The sequence below is a fragment of the Pararge aegeria genome, chromosome 12 (assembly GCF_905163445.1).
Source record: "Pararge aegeria chromosome 12, ilParAegt1.1, whole genome shotgun sequence".
NCBI classification, from domain to species: domain Eukaryota; kingdom Metazoa; phylum Arthropoda; class Insecta; order Lepidoptera; family Nymphalidae; genus Pararge; species Pararge aegeria.
This window is the reverse complement of record NC_053191.1, coordinates 12645620-12665760: the sequence shown is the minus strand read 5'-3', so window position 1 is coordinate 12665760 and position 20141 is coordinate 12645620. Positions and strand designations below refer to the sequence as shown.

The window sequence follows — 20141 nt, the reverse complement described above, 5'->3', positions numbered from 1 at the left end:
AAATCTAAGTAAGGCAGAGCTTCTTTGTTTGATACAGTAAAGCTGTAATGATTATATAACTAGGATCCTAGTGGACTGAGTAGAGATTTTGGTGAACACTGTTGTATAAAAATCTTTCTCCCTCTCTCTAATTTAACGTCTAAAAAGCTACACAGTGTTTTGTGTTTTGTTACTTCAAATGACAAAGCGTAATAAAATATTATTCCGACTTCGTGTCACGCATATTTGTAAAGCTCTAAAAGTCTCTTTTTAACTGTAAGCATTTTAAAAAGGACAATAGGCTATTCTTTTTGACTCGTAATAGCACTATTTTAAGGTAAACATTCGGTTTTTCACAAAACTCTTAACTCAACTAAATTAACTGGTCTATATGTAGTGCTATCCTTTTCACATTGTATTTCCTGGAAAACGATAGCACCCATCAACCCACTATGAGAAGGGGTTAAGGCCGTAGTCCACCACGCTGGCCTAGTGCGGATTGGTGGACTCCACACGCCTTTGAGGACATTATGTAGATCTCTCAGGCATGCAGGTTTCATCACGATGTTATCCTTTGCCGTTGAAACAAGTGTTGTTTTAATTACTTAAAACGCACATAACTTAGAAAAGTTGGAGGCGCGTGCTGGTATTCGAACTCGGGCCCCCGAAAGTGAAGACGAGCCCCTACTTTCTGGGCTATCACGGCTTGTCAATTTATTAACAGAGACTTATATGATTATCACTATTTTGTACCCACCGTATAGTAACGAATGTCTTTCTATTCAGGTATATAAAGCCCAAGCCCAACACATACACATTCACAAAGGCAATGGCGGAGGAAGCAGTGCGAAGTAGGACCCATAAAAATTATCCCATCGCTATCTTTAGACCTACCATAGGTAATAACAAAAACTATTTATATCGTTAGTTCTCGTGACCTAATTTCAAGGTAACAAACTCACATCAAAACATAATTTGGCAACATATTATAGCTACCTACTAGAAACTGCAAGGCTATATGATACTAAACATATAACTTAGAAATCCATTTGTGATTCTAATCTATTTTGGCACCTTGATTTCGGACAACAAGATGACCTTAGTATAAACATAATAATGTGTGGTTGTAAAGAGAGTTAAGTTTACTGCGTCGTTAGTCCAATGGTTAGCATGACCCATTCACAGGTTTGACACCAGGTTTGGGCCAAAAATTGTTATTATAGGGTTTGCAATCCTTTGAATACGAAAGCGGCGTGATCTTTCCTAGGCACGTTAAGCCGCCTGACCTGGTTTTATATAAATAACATGTGACCATAATTAAAATTTAATAACAATTAAGATTTCTATGCATGTGATAGTCATAGTTAAAGCCATGTATATCGCTGGTCAAAGTACAACACCGCCTAATGGTTCAGCTTTGTGGGAGCTATGCCCTTATTGCCTATGGAGGAATTGATTTGAGCCTGCTTTTGTCCAGCAGTAACACAATCATGATTGATGAGGTTCGAAAAATAAATTCCCAAATATGAATTCCAAAAAGTTTATGGAACAAATGTTAACGTAAGATTTAGGTAAAATTCTTCTATTAACAGACTAGCTGTCCCGGTGAACTTCGCACCGCGGATAATTTTTTTTTAGCATGTTATATTTTAATACTTATTATCCTATTCCGGTCTAAGAGGAATCCAAAAAACCAAATATCATAAAAATTGGTGCAGCCGTTCTTGAGTTATAAATGGTATAACTAACATAACTTTCTTTTATATATATATATTGATAGATCCTTGAGTAGGCGTACCGACATCTATATACATATATATAAAAGAGAAAGTGTGTGGGTATGTTCCGTATAGGCTTCGAAACGGCTGGACCGATTTCTATAAAACTTTCAGGGAATCTCCGGATTGACCTGGCGAGTAATTCTGTAAGGTTTGGTGACGATCGGAGCATTCCTATTTTTGAACTGTCAAACACAGCTTTTATTTACTATGATGATATTCTATTGTTGGGTGTACATGGGTGTAGATAATGATCTTCACCCGCTCGAGAAGAGAATAGAAGAGAATGAATACGGAGAGAAATAAATGATTTAATATATTATGAGACTTAAATTAAAAATTTAATGATGTAAGTTTATTGTTTAAATAAAATAAAGCAAAATCTAGCCCGGCGAAGCTGGCTGGGTACGCTAGTATGTTATGAATAAATAATAGTATCAGAATTTTGTTTTATCTATAGTGATTTCTTCACTCCGCCATCCCTTCCCCGGATGGATCGAGAACCTCAATGGTCCGAGTGGCGTCATCGCTGCAGCCGGCAAGGGTCTCCTTCACGTATTTTGCAGGAAGCCCAACGCAAGAGCTGACCTACTGCCGGTGGATATTGCTATTGATACTCTGCTGGCTGTAGCATGGGAAACTGCAGTAGACAAGTCAGTATTGAGTCTTTTTTTATTTTCTTATTTTATAGGATTGAAATCTTAAATAATTATTTTATCACAAGCTTCTGAAGCTAAACTAAGAAACCTTGTATTACAGTTTCAGTGCCTTCACCCCCTCGGGTTTTTGATTATTTACAGCTTAAATATTAAACATGCAGTTTTAATTACTCAATGATAATAGGAAGATATTTACGGGCTAATTATTTATTTTATCTTTTTTAAAAAAACTTTGTTTCTTACAAAATTTATTTAAATCTCTGCCTACCACCATCACGACTAGTCACCCAATTTTGACAGAACGCAATCATTTCCGATTATTTGATACTCTCACATACAGACTCATAAATAGTAAATTAAACCTATTTCGCTGGCCCGGTTATTTAAATTTGGCACCATTGACATCATATGAAAATGACAGTTTATTTGCGTACCATAAGCATAGGTCACAAATTGACAGGAATAAAATCGAAAACATAAAAAAATGTAATAGTAATGACACGTTGCGTCAGTATTTAGAATTACTGCAACGCTGATTTTAGTTAAAATCTACAGGCAAACTAAAATCAGTACCATCTTTTCGCTACATACCTAATGATAAATTATAAATTGGGTGAATCATTTGTCAAAATATTGTTCTTTTAATAATATGTTTTATGTAACTCTTTCAAAATAAATTAAACAATATTGGTGAATTATCATTTATTACAGGCTTCCAGAAGTCCGTGTCTACAACTGCAGTACGTACGAGAATCCTACAACATGGCTAGAGTTTGAGAAAGCACTTAAACACTATCTACCTCGCTTTCCATTAGATAACTGCCTGTGGTATCCCAGTGGATCTGGAGTGGAGAATCGGTAAGTTACCCACTCTTTTACGCTCAGGGCTTTGTTTACGTTGTACTTTGATTATATGAACAGACGTAATGTTCAGTTTTTTTGTTTCAGATATGTTCATAAGATGCTGCAGTTTTTCCTACAGACAATTCCACTTCACCTTGCTGAGTATATTATTCGAACATTCGGAATCAAAATGAAGTAAGTAAAGCTACAGCATCATCAATTTTTATATTAAAGATTCACATTCTAGATCATCTCTGGCTTATCCATAATGAGTGACCAATTTTATAACAACACTCGAATATTTATTATAACACTCATTAATTTTAACGTTACTTTCATTTGCAGGCTTAGTCTAATAACTGCTGAACAGAAAATGCGTGCCATGGATGATGTTCTCGCCTTCTTCGCGCTGCGTGAATGGCAATTCAAGACTGAGAATGTAACGAAACTAAAGGATCGACTCTCACCAAGCGATGCTGCCATATACAATTTGGATCCCAAAACTATTGAGTAAGTGAACTTCTTTACCAGACTAGACACATTCAGAGAACATCTGACAGGTTTTAAATAATTTTTCATTTTTCATTTTTTTCACTGGTCTCTATTATGTAATTGGTACATAAAATATGTAAACTATTATACTTATTATTAATATTTTTATTTTAGCTGGACTGAACAATACAAAAACTTTATAAAAGGCACTAGGAAATATTTGCTGAAAGAAAAAGACCAAGATATCGCAGAGGCGAAGCGACACGTTGACAGGTCAGTTGCATTTGTAAAGAGGTTTTATTGACTAAAAGTGCTACATTGTAAAAATCAAAATATTTTAATGACTTAATAAGTCCTATATCATCCTTTATCAAATATATATTATAAATAGACTAGATTATGCCCGATGCTTCGCTCACGTTCAGTTCTATTATTATCCAATTTTTTAACCCTTGTTTTGTCCCATATTGAGTCAATAATAAGAATTTTTATGCAATATATCATCTCAATCCGTCCATTTGTTAGAACTACATATTGATAATCTAAAGTCAGTCAGCTTTCCCTTTAACACAACTTTTAGCTGTACTAAAATAAAAATGTTTGTCTAAAAGTAAATGTTTGTAAGTAGAAAATGTACTAAAATTTTTCGTTTTCTTTTACAGAATGTATTATTTACACAAATGTGTCCAATTCTTCGTGATGATTCTGCTCTTCAGGCTTGTGATACAAAATAAGTCCGTAAGAGATGTTGTTTACGGAACTCTTCGATTCTTGTTCTCTCTTTTATTTACCACCTTCAATCATGTGATAGGTGGTATTGCATGAAAGAGGCAAATATAATAGGAGTTAATATAATATGCGTACAAAATACAACAGAAAATGAACCGCCTAGGAATATTTATTTATTAAGGAGTTATTCGCCAGGCCGTAGGGAGAGCCCCTCCAAAATGTCCTAACCAACACATTTTTCTTTTTGTAGGTTTATACTAAAATATTTTCAATTTTTTTTTAGATCTGTGATATGTTAATTGGATTCCACGTTCTATGTATTGCTAATTTATACTTTTGTCGAAATATATTTTCTTGGTTATTATTAAGTGCCCCCCGAAATATCTTCCTGGCTCCGGCCCTGGTAGCAAGACATTGTGATTTTTAACGTAAATTGTGCAAGAATGTGAATATACGTAATTGTGCAAGAGTTGCTAGGAATACATTTTATTGTAAGACTATCAATAATTATATTGTTTAAGAATATTTTTTATACTATTTCATACATTGCAGTCATGTAAATTACGCACTTATAGGTAAGCTACGTATTTAAGTTATTATTAAGAAACTTTTGTATCGAAACTTGAAATGATGTTGGTAGTGGGTATTTATGATATTCTATTGTAAATATAATTTATTAAAAAGAAAGTAACTATTGCTTTCATAAAATATATCATTAAATGAATAATAATTAACCTAATAATTTTATTTACCCACCTCTTAAATAAGGTAAAATAATTAAGGACTTCACACATGGCAGCTATAATGTATATTAATGTACATTACATCCTGGGATGTATAGCTTTAAATTATCTTGACGTATCACACACACACAACAGGTAATGTAATGTATCTTTATCTGCATTCCATTGGTATAGGTCTCGATTGAAGCATTATCCAGCTGTTAAGGTGTTATACAGGTGTTGGTATTTTTAATAAATAAATAAATATAGGTACTACGACAATACACACATCGCCATCTAGTCCCAAAGTAAGCGTAGCTTGTGTGTGTTTGTGTTGTGTAGTAACCAAGAGTGGTTCACACAACATTATTATTAATATACAACGTATTACTAGATTTACTAGATAGTTCATCAGAAGATGATTCAGATTGCGATTATGTGTGAATTGAAAATCACATAAAATGCAAGAATAATTCCGGAGAGTTTAAATCTAATTAAAGAGAATAAGAGTTTAAAATAATGAATAATCAGACGGATTACTTCCGGGAGTCAAGATCAACGTTTTTCGAACTTCATAGTCTAATTAACACAACAACAGACTGACTGACTGTACCTAAAGACTGTACTATTTCTGTCTCTGTCTATCACATAAACATTTTGAACATCCTTTCGAAGAGAGATGTTTAGTAATATACGGAAATGTATTGAGATGTATTAAGATGTATCGAAATATAAATGTATATTTTCGTATCGATGTATGTATGGAAAGATGTATCGTGCTATAATATACATCTTTATATTTTAGCTGCCGTGTTTGAAGTCCTTTAAATATCATATCATCAATCTGAGCTTATCATTGTCACACTGCCCAGTGGGTTGGAAGACTTTTAACGATTATTCCGTGCTTTATTTGGTCCAAACACCCAGAAATATAAAACAGAACCTCATAATCTGGAAACCAAATTCAAATAAAGAAGGAAAGAAGAAAAAAATATTTATAGGCACATTGCGCCACAAATAACAATATTTAATGACAGCACTAATGTTATGTGTCTCACTACTTAGAAAGAAGAGCCAGCTCAGCATTGTGCTGCATGCGCAAAGATATTATCTATGAAAGATCAGAACAATGGCCAAATGTAATAACTTAGATAAGGCTCCGAAATTTAGACGCTAATTTTTATGAGCGTGGTTAAGATTCCCATTCAGAAGCAACCCGTTGCAGCAATCGATTGCACGCAGATCGCAGCAATCTATCGCTTCAAAACTGCTATCGACACATAGCGATCACTATGACTCGTTTTCATCAGCTTGTAGCATCACAAACAGCTCGTGCAAGTAGAATGCCCCAGTTGCTGTTCCTCCTATTTCCAAGGGTGTCGTACGAGGCGACTAGGGGAATATAACGGTGAACGTTTATTAGTGTGCTTTGTGCTATTATTACCATCTTCTGCGATCTGCCCAGCTCGCAGCGTGGCGTTGGGGAGCCAAAGAAACACTTTCGTTGGGAGTACGGCATATTTATTACATAAGATAGGCCTTAAATATTTACCTATTTACCGTGCTTACGTCGAGGCTATTAATGAACAAATCAGTTGTAAATACTACGGAACTAACTGCTGTCTGTGTTTTTCATTCGCGTTTACAAATCGCGAGAGAACTATTTTTTTTCCAGTATAAAAATAATATTTAGATGGATCTTCAGCACTTGTTTATAATTCCATCATACACATCATATTTATCACTAAACTATCAAAAATACTTCTCCTCGAAACCACCGAAATTATGTTATTGAACTTGAATCTTAAAGTTCAATAACATTACTTTCTTTATGCTGCCATGTGAAAAAAAAACTTAAGAAGCAAGTATCTACGGCTGTGAGGTCATTAAAAAAATAGATTGGAATGCGAGTAAACGTCACTGTCAAAAGACAAGTGTCAAATTCAAAACAATACGGAATATTTTCGTAACGCGTTTGAAAGTTGAATTTGATTTGAGTGCGTTTTGTATTGCTACTTGATTTTTTAAATAGAAAAATGTTTGATAAAGTTTTCCGACGTGCTCTAAAGTTTCGAATAAGGAAGAGTTATCCTACAAATATATACGACTTGTCTAGAGGTGCAGCTATAGCCGTAAGAAGGCCGTATAGTGATGAAGTGAAACGCGCGCAATCGGCCGATTCTTCTACTGGTACTATATTTGACAAAATAATATCCAAAGAGCTCAAAGCAGACATAATATACGAGGATGACCTTTGCCTGGCGTTCAACGATATAGCCCCGCAGGCTCCGGTACATTTTCTCGTCATACCGAAGAGAAAAATCACGACTTTGCAAGACAGCGAAACCAATGATAAGGAGGTTTGTTGAGACATTTTTTAATAAAAATACTTTTTTATACAAACTGTTTCGAGGTCATTTTAATTCATAGTTCATCGTTTCCGAGATACTTTTTATCCAAGGTAATACACGAATTACATCAGCTAGTTTATTGGTACAAAATAAAAGACTTTTCATCCGAAGTTACATATACATAAACAACACTGAGATAAAAACAAATGGAATTGTCTAACTGAACATTAAACTGTGCATTTTGTGTGAGTTGATGCTTCATTTCAATAAGAATCACCTGTTGAACTGCATTAGAATAGTAGTGGCTACTGGCTCTAAGCACTCTCCTTAGCAAACTCTGTTATTTATAACTATCCTAAGCAAAAGAGAAGGCCTCAGCATTTGATATTAATTAGCGGAAGTAACATTTTCTTTGACAGAGTTTTAAAGTTAGGATTGAATAAAAATAATAGTGGGTACAGTGTATTTGGTCAGCTAGGTAGGTGGAAAACTAGCTTTATCCTGCCACCTATATAAAGTATACTTAATACTTTATTTTGATAAAGTTCATGTACATTTCCAAAAATGTTCCATATATACATGGGCCAGCTTAATCTGTCTGCAAGTGACTAGTAGTTAAGAATCAACTAGTTATAACACATTTTTTCATAACTTTGTTAGCTGAAAACCTAACAGGTTACGTGTGAAGGTGGATTAGAACTTGATTAATATACAAGAAATAAAATAAAATTTCGGCTGAACAAGTCTAAAATCAAATTTATCTATTAACAAATTCAAGCATAACTAATTAAAATAACCTTTTATCTCTTACAATCTCTACAATACAAGATAAAGCCATCAGACAATTGCCATCTGTTTCTCTATTAAGATAAGACTCATATTAGTGTGATACAATTACTATAAAATGTGTTATACCCATAAATACTTGATGAGATGTTTATCAAAGGACATTCCTGAGTGACTGAGTCATTTTTAATGATTATTCAACTAGCAAATGCTTTGGAATGTTATCAGGTGTTTGTGAAATTAAAATCAGGTTTGATTGTGCCATTATGTTGAAAAATTGTGACTGACTCAATGTATGAAATATATAGATTGTATGCTTAACATAGTCCTGCTAGTTTCAAATAATTTCACCAACAAATTAAGAAAGTAAATAAGATATGGATATGGTACTCAGCATAGCACAAGATTATTGAATCAAATTTTAATATCTCATCTGATCACCTTAATCAATTCAGATTAATAGATGATATTAAAATAAATATTTATTTCTGAATCGTGTTGCAATAACTTAACGAGGAAAATTCTTTATCATAATAACTTATTAAAGTAACTAGCTGTCGTCTGTTTATAAGAATCCGATGGAAACTGTTTGTTTTTCTGGGATAAAAGTAGTCTATATTACTTTCCAACCTCTCAACTTACTATGCCAAAAACTAATTTGATTGGTTGCTTGGTTAAGGTCTGAGGGAAGGAAAAACAAACAAACACACTTTTGCATTTAAAATATTAGTAGGGATGTAAAACTGATTATGTGGTGGACTTCAGACGCTTTTGGGACATTACGGAGAAATCTCAGGTTTCCTCCCTATGTTTTCCCACACTGTTGTAGCAAGTGATATTTTAATTACTTAATATGCACATAACTTTATAAAGTTAGGGGTACATGCCAGGATTCAAACTCTGCCCCCCGAAACACAGGGCTATCGCCGCTTCCAACCACCTACTAGAGAGTTAATCTATTAGAATTGGACTTTTGATGGCCAATTGGCGCAGTTTGCATCGACCCTGCTTTCTGAGCCCAAGGCGGTGGGTTCGATTCCCACTGCTGGAAAATTTTTGTGTGATGAGCATGAATGTTTTTCAGTGTCTGGGTGTTTATATTCTAAGTATTTATGTATATAGTTCATAAAAAAATATTCATCAGTCATCTTAGTAACCTGGTTTGGTTACAAGCTACGCTTACTTTGGGGCTAAATGGCGATTTAGGCGATATATAATTATTTATTTATTTATGTTTATAGTAAAAGAATTCAAAGTTTGAATGAAAGTATAATAAGATATTCAAATCTTATTTTGGAATATGCAGGATCTTAGGATATGTAGTTGAGAGTAGAATGAGAATCCTAATAAAAAAAAACTATACTTCCACAGCTTCTGGGTCACCTGATGCTGGTTGCACGTTCTCTTGGGGCAGCACGCGCTCCGCAGGGTTGGCGCTTGGTGGTGAATAATGGTGTACACGGCGCTCAGAGTGTATATCATCTGCACCTGCATGTTTTGGGAGGAAGACAATTGAAATGGCCACCAGGCTAGGGACACTAAGGTTATTTGGGGAAGCTGGAGAACAAGGTTCTATTAATTAATATCAGGGTTAGAGTTTTAGAATTAAATTCAAGTTCAGAGCATAAAAAGCGTTTGTCTCAACAGAGGTATTTTATGCGTTCCCTATTTTTATATCCTGCAGTCTGTTGTAAAAACTTGTGTGTCAAAAAAATTAATTGCGTTGGCAAAGCATGGCAAATATATAAAAATCGCTCAGAATCCCTTTGATATACAAACAGTTAAATACTAAATCCCTCAATTTACCATCCGTATGAATAAACGGAAACTCGAAAGTTATTTATGTTTTTGGGCTATGACTGAACCACTTGGGTTTAGCTCGTCACTAATAAATAAACGAAGGCGTGGCAACTATTTCTTCAGATTTTGAGGGGGCTCTGATGTTATATATATATATATATAACCCTGATATATATCTATGTTATATATATTTGACTATTTGAGACATATTGAATGCTTTAGAAATATAGTAATGGAATATTTAAATATATTTGTTGCCATTTAGTTGATAAAACAACAAGCATAATTAAAAAAGAAACTTCGATGAATTGTTTGAAATTAAAATGTAAGAGCAAGATTTTATGAAGTTTGGTTTGGCTGATATAGTGTCGACTCTATGTTATAGTAAAGTCGTATCACTATACAATCGGTTATGCTTATTAAATGTGAGGTAAAAATGTTTCTTACTCTTGGCAATTTACACGATATTGAAGTGATAATTGCGTCAATCGCAAAGATTGCATCAAAGTTACGTACATTGCAGTTTTTGTACTTTATTCCATTTTTTATCACTATAACGGTTTATATAGTGTTTCAAAAGATAAGGAAAAGGTTTTTATATTAAACCCACGTAAATATCGCTCGTTTAAATTATTATTCTTATAATATTTAATAAAACGAAAAAGAAAAAGGTTTCTAGCGTAAATAAATACGTTACGTGAATAATATACTATTGCATGGAGCTTGTATTGCATTCAGTCCGCCATTTTTTTTTTCAAAGAACGTCAACCATGTAGTTATAAATCGATATGTCCCACTGGCATCAGTACAAACAAATATTGTAGGAGAGAAATTCTAGGGAATTCTTTAAACATATGCTGTGAGTATCTGTTATTTTGTAAAAATAAAATTAGCGGACTGTAGGTCCTAATCTTTAAAGCCCATTTAATGGTTCTATAGCATTGTTAAAGAACATCAAAGACGAAATAAATGTGTCATAAAAATGCCATGAATGTAGTAGTCTATATTAACATTTTTTTAATTTAGTTTAAAAAAGTTTTGGCTTATTTTTTTTGATTAGTTAGAGTTTTTTGATATTGTAGTGCTTAGTGCAATATTGAGCCAAATTAGAATAAGTAATTACATATTTTTATAAAGTATCCAGCAAAAGAAAAATGCCAAAGTTTGAATCCATTAATATGGTTTATTAAACTAGTGGCTCATACCAAATATTACAAAATAATTTTAATACTTAAATGAAATGAATACAAGTATTATTAAATACATTTATAAGGAATAGCTATAAATGTATTGAATACCTGAAAGTATTCTTTATTACCAGGCAATAAAAGTCTAAAATATTAATATAGTCTTATTTTCAGATTAGGCGACAAATATACCTAATGTCTGCCTCAATATTTTAACAATGTTGCCTATTTGGTTGCACACAATTATCTAAACTAAACTAAATTGACAGTTCTAAACGTATATCTGTCCCTTTCACACTGTATCCCCGTGACAAGAATAGCACTCTAATTAGTCATGACAATTTAGTTTTGCTTAAAGATTTATGTGCAACAAAACCAGACCTATCTTACAAGTAGAGGTATGGAAAATGTTAAAAATCTCTTTTATTATCTGAATAAGAATCTCAAACAGTCTGATGAACCAATACACAATAGCTTTAACGAATATTTCTAGTCACGTCTTGATAAAAATAGTTTTTTTATGATGTTGGTTTGGTTGTACATAACTAGTATTGAGCTCTGATTCTCTCTAATATTAACGCATCTCACTCGTTGAGATGCGTTAATATTAGAGAGAATCAGAGCATTAAATGCATTTCGTTAGATTGAAGTACCATAAATATTCAGGATCAGGATTTAAACTAATTTGACATTGTAAGAAGTTTATAATTTCACAAAGGTGCCAATTTTATTGTATATAAATCTCTAAACTACGCTAAATTAATAGGACAGTTAAGTAGTGGCATCCTTTTCGCTTGCTTCGTTGTACAAACCGTCAGCATTATATCTAGATCTGAAGTGGATGTGTGCAAAATAATTGGCACCAGTGTTTTATATTAAAGTCCTAAACATACAATGTTAATTTATAAGCCTATTTTGAGATCTGTCAGTTTTATGTAGTTTACAGATTTGTTTACAAGTACAGTAATGTTCCGATCCTAAGGCTGACTGCACATACTTTAACATTATTGACAATATTATATCTGTATATGTGTCTAAGACTATTGAAGTGTTTAAGTATAGGTAAAAAATATTTCATTGATATAGACTATGCAAGAAGCCTAAAGGAGTTCGGTTATAAATAAATAATATCTTTTGAGACGTTTCTATATTTATAGAATTATTTATTTGTTTGGGGTTTGCGTACAACCAGATTACCATCATAAATAGCCGCCAAATAGGTTAGCCACTGTTTAATAAAGCCTTATCTTCTGGTCACAAACTATGGTATTTTAGAATTTGGTGTTAGAATTAAGTATGAAAGTTATAAACTTAGTTAAAAGATTTCATACAAGTTGCATTAGTTTAGATATTTGTTTACCAGTGTTCATATCTTCCAGAGCAAAAGTTTCTTTTCTTTATAAAATTATATACTATGTATATATCCTCTATTTTTTTTTAAATATTATAATAGAATGTAAACAATCTTTTCATTGTTTAGTATAACTATATAGTATGTATTTTAACGCACTTATTTTCATTACATAAAAACAAACTTTATACTAAAAAGTAATCAAAAGATTGCGTATTTTAAGAAAAGTAAAAAGAAATCTATAGATGAATATAAATGTATTTTTAATAAGTTGGTTATGGGATACTGTGTGACGCGATGTATCATTCTTATATTTTTTGTAGAAAAATGTTTAGAATATTCACCCTGTCATTTATATATTGTTTAGAATTTAATGTGATTGTTAAATTCTGTAACCAAAGGAAATAAATTAGGTATTAATAATAAACATTTTAAAAATTATTTTGCTTATTTTTTTTAGAGTGGATTGTACGTTTAAATCCGGTGCCGGGAATCGAACCAGGGACCTCTTACCTAAGTTCACAGCACTCGCCGTTGCGCCAGGGAAGCCGTCAATCAGTCTTGATGTTTATTGCATTTGTCATATACCTTATTAGTAGAGATTGTAACATTATGTGAAGAGCTGGAGTAAAACTACTTAAAATGAGTTCGGAACATTTATTTTTCAAACAAAACGAATAGTGCTTATAGACATATAGATAGGCAAGTCGGTGCTGCTGATGCGTAGCACGTAGGGGCTGGAGCAGCGTAACAAGGTGTCGGCGCTGGGGCAGCGTAGACCAATGGGGCTGGTGCTGGGGCAGCGCAAGCACAAGGCGTTGGGGCAGCGCAAGCATAAGTTATTGGGGCGGGGCAAGCACAAGGTGCTGGGGCAGCTAACGCAAAAGAAATTGGAGCTGGAGCACATGGGGCCGCTGGCAACGCGCAAGGGGTCGCTGGCAACGCACAAGGGGCCGCTGGTAACACTAACGGAGCTGCTGGACAGGGCAACGGAGCCGCACCCAACAAAGGCGCTGCGGCCGTCAAAGCTGATGTCAATACAGTCGGTAACGCTGCTTCTAGCAGTGGGGGTAGAGTAGCCGCGATGGATGCTGACAGTGTGGAAGCTAGCACTGGAGTCAACGCGGGTAAGTTCGCTGCAGGTGGGCACGCGGGGAGAAGCAGGTCTATCGCTGGTGGAGGCAGGCATTGTGACAATGCTTGCTGTGAATGAAATAGAAATTAATAGTCTTAAACATATATTTATAGAAGCGCTATTCTAAACAAAAGGTGCACCACGCGAGGGCTGTACCCGTGGGTCGCACGCAGTTCACATTTCTTGTAGGTACTATCATCACTACCTACTAGGGTTTAAGCCACACCATTCAAAACGTTATGGAGCCATGCAGCTTTCCTCACGAATTTTCCGTCATTGTTAAACCAAGTGATATTTTAAATTTCTTTAATTAAAAATGCACATAACACCGAAAAGTAGTACAGTATTAAGTTCGACAATATTTTTGCTTACTGATAGGTAGGTACCTACCTACTTTTTATCGAAATCAATATATTTTTTTCAAACCTATACGATAGACCTACCTGTAACTATCGATACTATTTGGCCCTTCCTGCGAAAAAGATAAATTTACGCGACGCGTACCTAATGAAGTGACAAGAGTCACTAGGTAATGCTCGCATTTCTCGTAGGTGCTAACAGGTAACTACATATTACCTATATATAAACGGTTTTTTTACAAATTCCGTAGAAGCCGTTTATTTTACTGCGATAAAAACCAGCCTATGTTACTCTCTGTCCTTTCAATTAACTCTTTGGTGGCTTAGTTAGAGCGTGATCCATCGAACACAATTTCGCGGTTATATAGTATTAGTGAGGATTTTATTTTATTCTTACCTGCAGCACAGAAAATACGCAGATCAGTATAATGCAGTTCATTTCGAGGCGCGTCGTATGTGAGGACGCAGTCGGAACGTTGGCCTATATTGCGGTGTTATCGCGATGTTGTAAGTGTATACAAATTTTTCCGACAGCGTGGTGCCGTTACACATTTCTGTTAACATGGAAATTCAAATAGTAACATTGATTTTGAAATAAGTATTTATAAATTATGAAATAGAATAACACACCTGGATATTGCAAAACAAAAATAAAAATAGTTAATCATGTATTCTTGATCAATTTGTATTTCGTATGAGGGAACACTGAAATTTGTCTGCTAGGAGTTGCGATAACTTATGGGTAAGAAGATTTATGTGTTACATATCTAATTAAATATTAAAATAATCTACGTATCGAACCGTTTGCGCAATTTTGAATTGTCCTAACCTAACCTAAAAATTTTTAATTTTTAAATGCGAGGAAGATTGATAAAAATGTAATGATTAACGAAGAATCGATAAAATTGAAGAATTCCACAGGTTTGCTAGGAGTGACATTGGATTGTACCTAAGTTTCAGTGGGCTCGCTCGCTATGTAGTGTCTCATATAGAGACACTACATAGCGAGTAAACTAGCTATAGCCTATGCAGTCGGAAAAAATTGACAGTTTACTGTCTAGTTTCGTACTTTCATCGTGTTATTCCTACAGTATCTTGCTATGGGGAAAGCAGCTTATATAGAGAGCCGCAAGTTCAAATCGTGTCGATTCCCAAAATTTGTAATCTGCTTTCCGATCCGTTGGTAGAATCACTACAAACAAACATAGTTGAAGTTTCAAAAAAGCTTATATTAGTTCTACTTAAAATAAATGAATATTGAAATTTAAAATAAAATCCCCATCATTAGCTTAGTTCCAATGCTATGCACCGCATCTTTCTTTGTACAGGAATGTTAGTTTCACTACTAAGCTCCGGAAGGCGGGCGTTAACATTTGTTTTAATATAACTGCCAGGCCCCTATCAGGCTAGCCCGTTACCATCTTAGACTGCATCATAACTTACCACCAATTGAAATAGCAGTCAAGGGCTAACTTGTAGTGGATTAAAAAAAACACAAACGTTTTTTTATCCACGTTTCTGATACGTGCCGCTAAGATGTGAAACGCCCTCCCTGCAACTGTGTTTCCTGTAAATTTGAGTACCTTCAAGGCTAGAGTGAATAGGATTTTCCTAGACAAGCGTGCCCCAACCTAGACCTCATCATTGCTTTTTAACGGGCATGATTGTCGTCAAGCGCTGGCCTATCGTTAATATATATATTAAAAAAAAAACACATTATGCATCATTCTTGGATCAACGAGATCTGAGGGGTAATAAAGTTCTAACATTTTAATATAAATAATAAATATAACGGTTTTTTCATCATCATCATTTCAACCAATCGACGTCCACTGCTGACATAGGTCTTTTGTAGGGAGTTCCACAATACACGGTCCTGGGCCGCTTGCCTCCAGCGGCTTCCAGCGAATCGCCTGATGTCATCTGTCCACCTAGTTGGGGGCCGACCTACGCTGCGTTTAGCGGTGCTGCATTCCAGCACCTTAAGACCCTAATGTCCATCGGTTCTCCGAGCTATGTGAGCGGCCCATTGCCACTTCAGCTTCGCGAATCGCTGAGCTATTTCGTTAACTCCAGTTCTTCTACGCATCTCCTCATTTCTGATTTGATCAAGTAGAGATACTCCTAGCATAGCTCTCTCCATCGCCCGCTGAGAAGATGTCACGAAGTTTCCCGTACGCCCATCCGAGCTGGAATCGGCGGTTCACCTCTTTCTCGAAAACGGTTCATTACAAACTACGAAATAAAACGCAAATAAACGGCATCCGTACAATGTTTATTAATTAATTAATTTATTAAGTTATTAGTTATCGTTACACCCTCGCTACCGACGACACTAATTATTTTCACCACTTGTTAAATATTTAAATATACTTAATTAATTAAATATTATATAAATAATAAGACTTCGTTTTGTAAACAAAATACTAAACCAAAATTTATTATCACCCCTCTCGTAGGAGAGGAATTTAGAACTGAAAGACTCCACTCTGCATATATGCCGGTTGGCAGGCTATAAAATATGTAAGTAACAATAATATGGAGTACTGACTCAAAAGTCCTCTCCAAGACAAGAAGATTCCATTTTCTTAACGCAAAGTTAAGGCCGAGATCTTTAATGCGTTCAGTACATAATATGAAAACGTTAAAACAAGAAAAAGTTACGTATTCGATCAATATATGAATCTGTCACATTTTAATACCTTTCGCTGTGCAGGTGGGTACGCTCTATAGATCTCAGCCTAAAAATTTATCTACGGACTACAAACTTACAATCTTCTGCCCGATCCGGGAATCGAATTCAGGGCTTCGTCACTAACATTCTATACTAACTATTCGAGCCAGGACATAATTGCCGGGCCCTATAGTTTAAAAAACCAAAATATATTATATATTTAGATACGTTAAACTAAAAACACATTTATTATTTAATATCAAGTAAAATAAGGCTAAACTTTTAAATATCTTTGTTATCAGTTCAGAGATTTGTGATCAACAGAATAAGCTTTAAAAATACATCATGATTTTAATAAATAATGGATAATATTTTAAAATACACAATAGTATACAAAAATCGTTTATAATTATTTAGGTAATAAATTACAATTCTATAGATTAAACTTATCTATCTATTTGTATTTTTTATAGAATCGTAGTTTATTTATGAAATCACAGCTGAAAAGGTACCTATATTCTATGTATTAAGTATGTTTGGTAACTTACTTTAAAAACAAAATTCCCAATTTTATTAATAACAATTATACTAAAGATAAAAAACCCATAAAAATTTTATTACAAAGTTTTTATACTTCATTTTTTGTTAATCAGATCAAATCCGTTTTAATGTGTCGACGGCAGAGAAGGACATTTCATTTCTTATAAGTACATAAGATGTAGACTGTTGGCAAATCTATGCAATAAATAGGTTAATCTTTATTGTAATGCTGTGGCCACATCGGAATATAAATCGTCGCGCTGTCGCTCTAAAAGGGGTTTGAATATTATTAATATGAAGCCTGACAGCACTGTCTTTTTTTTTTTTTTGGTTTCTTTACCCAAAGGAAACTTTTTGCCGAAACAGCGAGCTACACTTGCCATTATGATCGTAAGAGAAGTGACACTCTCACAAATTGTTAATAAATAACAAAAAATAATAATATAATAAAGTGATTGCACGTTGATTGGTTTCCGGCCTAAATCAAGCAGAAGAAAACATACCTACGTATTAACAATCGACTAAAATCAAAAAAATAAGGATATATCTTAAACTCTTAGCGAATTATAATGTAGTAAACCCATTGGTGGGTCAGCGCTGTAGTCTTGGGCGGTATAAATAGGAGGACCCGGAAAAGGAGAATGGCGAAGTTTGACCTTGTTATTTTAGAAAACATTTCGGGATTCGGGATTCCTCAATTTGATTTAGCATTCCTGTACGAAGCGTTGTTAAAACGGATTAGGTGCACCTGTAGGTTTAATGAAACCGCAATATCCCTAACAGGTGAGCCCGCTACCATTACTTAGCACCAGGTGAGATTGCAGACAAGGGACTATCTTATTGTGGAACAAAAAATAAAACGGGTTGTCTATGGATTTTAGCCAGACACAATGCGACAGCGCGAACGTTAACAAGTAGAATTAATTTAAACGCAAAACATGAATAGCTTCCAAATAACGGTTACAACTACTTTAAAAATACAATATACAAGAGCTCTTAAAATCGCATCCCTAAGCAAACGAAATTTTATAGCTTAGCACGTACGAGTATTAGTCTTTCCGTTCCTCTCTATTTTAACTCATCGGCAGCCGCTGTCCCTTTGCTGGGCACAGGAAAGACGGTCTAAGAGCATAGACCCACCAGGTTGTTCCAATGCAGTTTGGTGGGCATTAAATACTCTATTCTAGAGACTGGTGCCTGTTTGCACATTACTGTTGTGCACAAATCTCTAAACCGAACTGAATTGACAAGTCTTAAAAGCTTTCTACGAAAACACTAATTTAAGATTAGTTGAGAGTTGTCAATTTAGTTTCTACTACAATGGATTCGTGAGATGCAAACAGTTTAAATGCCTGCGTTTGGTTATTTGAATAAGAGGAATAGAATGACTAAATATTAACTACGTCTCAAGTGATAAGCTGGTGCGCCTTACATAGATTTGAACATGTTTGAAAGGTTAAAGTTGTCAAAACGTTAGGAAGGTATACATATAGGCTACAGTTGGCCGGAATGAAATACGATTGATTTCAGCCACTATTGTTTTAAGAGTTCAGATATTATTTTCGTAATAATATGGTGCCATTGTTGCGTCTACAATTGTATATAAATCTCTAAACATTTTAACGATTTTAGAGCAGCTATTAGCGCTGTGGTTTTAAGTGGGAGGTTCCGGGTTTTATGCAGGCAGGGGAATTGGCAATTTCTGAATTTTCTCTGGTCTAACCTGGACTATCGACAGACGTACCGTTAAAACACTTTAAGCGTCCAGGTACGAATTCGAGTAGAATCCAATGTGAATGGGTAAAAATGGCCATAGCCTAACATGTTATCCTTTTACCTTCTTAGACTGGAGACAGAAATATCACCAGCTGGTAAGTATTTTACAAATAGGTGAGATGGCAGTCGAGGGCTAATTTGTAGTAAAAAAAAACCAGCTAAAATACCAGCTATTGAAATTTCTTAATAATAGAGCTGTCGTTATCCAAGACATACAGTGTGAAAAGGACGACAATGTTAGTTCAGAGATTTATGTACTATAGAATAAGCACTATTATACATGTACATGCTGACTTCAGGACGGTATTTGACCAATCAAATATTCCCGAACCGCATAGTTTGTTCAAATCTTTGCTGCAAGTGTGGCGTCAGTATTATATTCTAGATTAATATAATTATACCTAATTTTATCTACATACACACCAATCCACCGTCCTATTCATTTTCTCCGTCAGAGTTAGTTTGATTATCGGTAAATTATCTATTAAGGCTGGTTAAAAGAAAAATTACTAGCAATTACGGCACATGTTGCGTGCAACCTATTTTAACATTCATCGCAACGGCTCGTTTTAAGCAGTGGCGTGCATTTCACACAATCATAGATGCGATTGCGATACTCCGTTAAACCTAGCACCCTTTGATATACCTCGTAATTGTCATTGTCAAATAACTGTTAATGTTCCAGAATCGTTTGTAACTAGTTGTGCAATCTCTTAAACTAAATTGTAACCTGTCAATTTAGTTTAGAGATTTGAGTACAACAGAATTGTTGGTTAGGTACCAATAATTATGTAGTACACAGTGTTTGTCTGCTCTTAAAATCACGACTGAATTTTAAATATTGAATGAATTGTATTAACTGTCGGAGAACGTAAAATTTTTCGTCAAATTAAGTTTACATGACGCTTTGTCAATGCTATGTGCACTTGTAATTGACGTGCATATCAGTCGCATGTTTTTGTGTGTGTGCTTTATTTAAA

The 20141-nt window shown here is 34.5% G+C and overlaps 3 protein-coding genes across 3 annotated transcripts in view; 2 read left to right on the top strand and 1 right to left on the bottom strand.

Annotated features, from left to right (window-relative positions):
• LOC120628332 (putative fatty acyl-CoA reductase CG5065) overlaps positions 1 to 5118 on the top strand; it is a 30550-nt gene extending 25432 nt beyond the window's left edge. Inside the window, exons 7-13 of the mRNA XM_039896654.1 lie at positions 766 to 878; positions 2218 to 2410; positions 3128 to 3274; positions 3365 to 3454; positions 3605 to 3769; positions 3926 to 4024; positions 4414 to 5118. Of these exons, the coding sequence (XP_039752588.1) occupies positions 766 to 878; positions 2218 to 2410; positions 3128 to 3274; positions 3365 to 3454; positions 3605 to 3769; positions 3926 to 4024; positions 4414 to 4576 (970 nt within the window). The 3' untranslated portion in view covers positions 4577 to 5118. The remainder of the gene's footprint in view (positions 1 to 765; positions 879 to 2217; positions 2411 to 3127; positions 3275 to 3364; positions 3455 to 3604; positions 3770 to 3925; positions 4025 to 4413) is intronic.
• Positions 5119 to 7163: 2045 nt separating this feature from the next.
• On the top strand, positions 7164 to 10379 carry LOC120628082 (uncharacterized HIT-like protein Synpcc7942_1390). The gene is made up of 2 exons (XM_039896293.1): positions 7164 to 7562; positions 9711 to 10379. Exons 1-2 carry the CDS (start codon positions 7239 to 7241, stop codon positions 9870 to 9872), a joined length of 486 nt encoding a protein of 161 aa, XP_039752227.1. The 5' UTR covers positions 7164 to 7238; the 3' UTR covers positions 9873 to 10379.
• A 2940-nt stretch (positions 10380 to 13319) lies between these two features.
• On the bottom strand, positions 13320 to 14663 carry LOC120628081 (skin secretory protein xP2-like). The gene is made up of 2 exons (XM_039896292.1): positions 14569 to 14663; positions 13320 to 13880 (listed from the first exon to the last, which is right to left on the bottom strand). Exons 1-2 carry the CDS (start codon positions 14608 to 14610, stop codon positions 13362 to 13364), a joined length of 561 nt encoding a protein of 186 aa, XP_039752226.1. The 5' UTR covers positions 14611 to 14663; the 3' UTR covers positions 13320 to 13361.
• Between the last annotated feature and the right edge of the window lie 5478 nt (positions 14664 to 20141).

Bases quoted from the DNA above. Each gene is read 5' to 3' on its own strand.
- LOC120628082 (XM_039896293.1), top strand. From the start codon at position 7,239: ATGTTTGATAAAGTTTTCCGACGTGCTCTAAAGTTTCGAATAAGGAAG. The intron at 7,563-9,710 runs GTTTGTTGAGAC...ATACTTCCACAG, and splicing joins GCGAAACCAATGATAAGGAG to CTTCTGGGTCACCTGATGCT.
- LOC120628081 (XM_039896292.1), bottom strand. From the start codon at position 14,610: ATGAACTGCATTATACTGATCTGCGTATTTTCTGTGCTGCAG. The intron at 13,881-14,568 runs GTAAGAATAAAA...TTTCATTCACAG, and splicing joins GCGTATTTTCTGTGCTGCAG to CAAGCATTGTCACAATGCCT.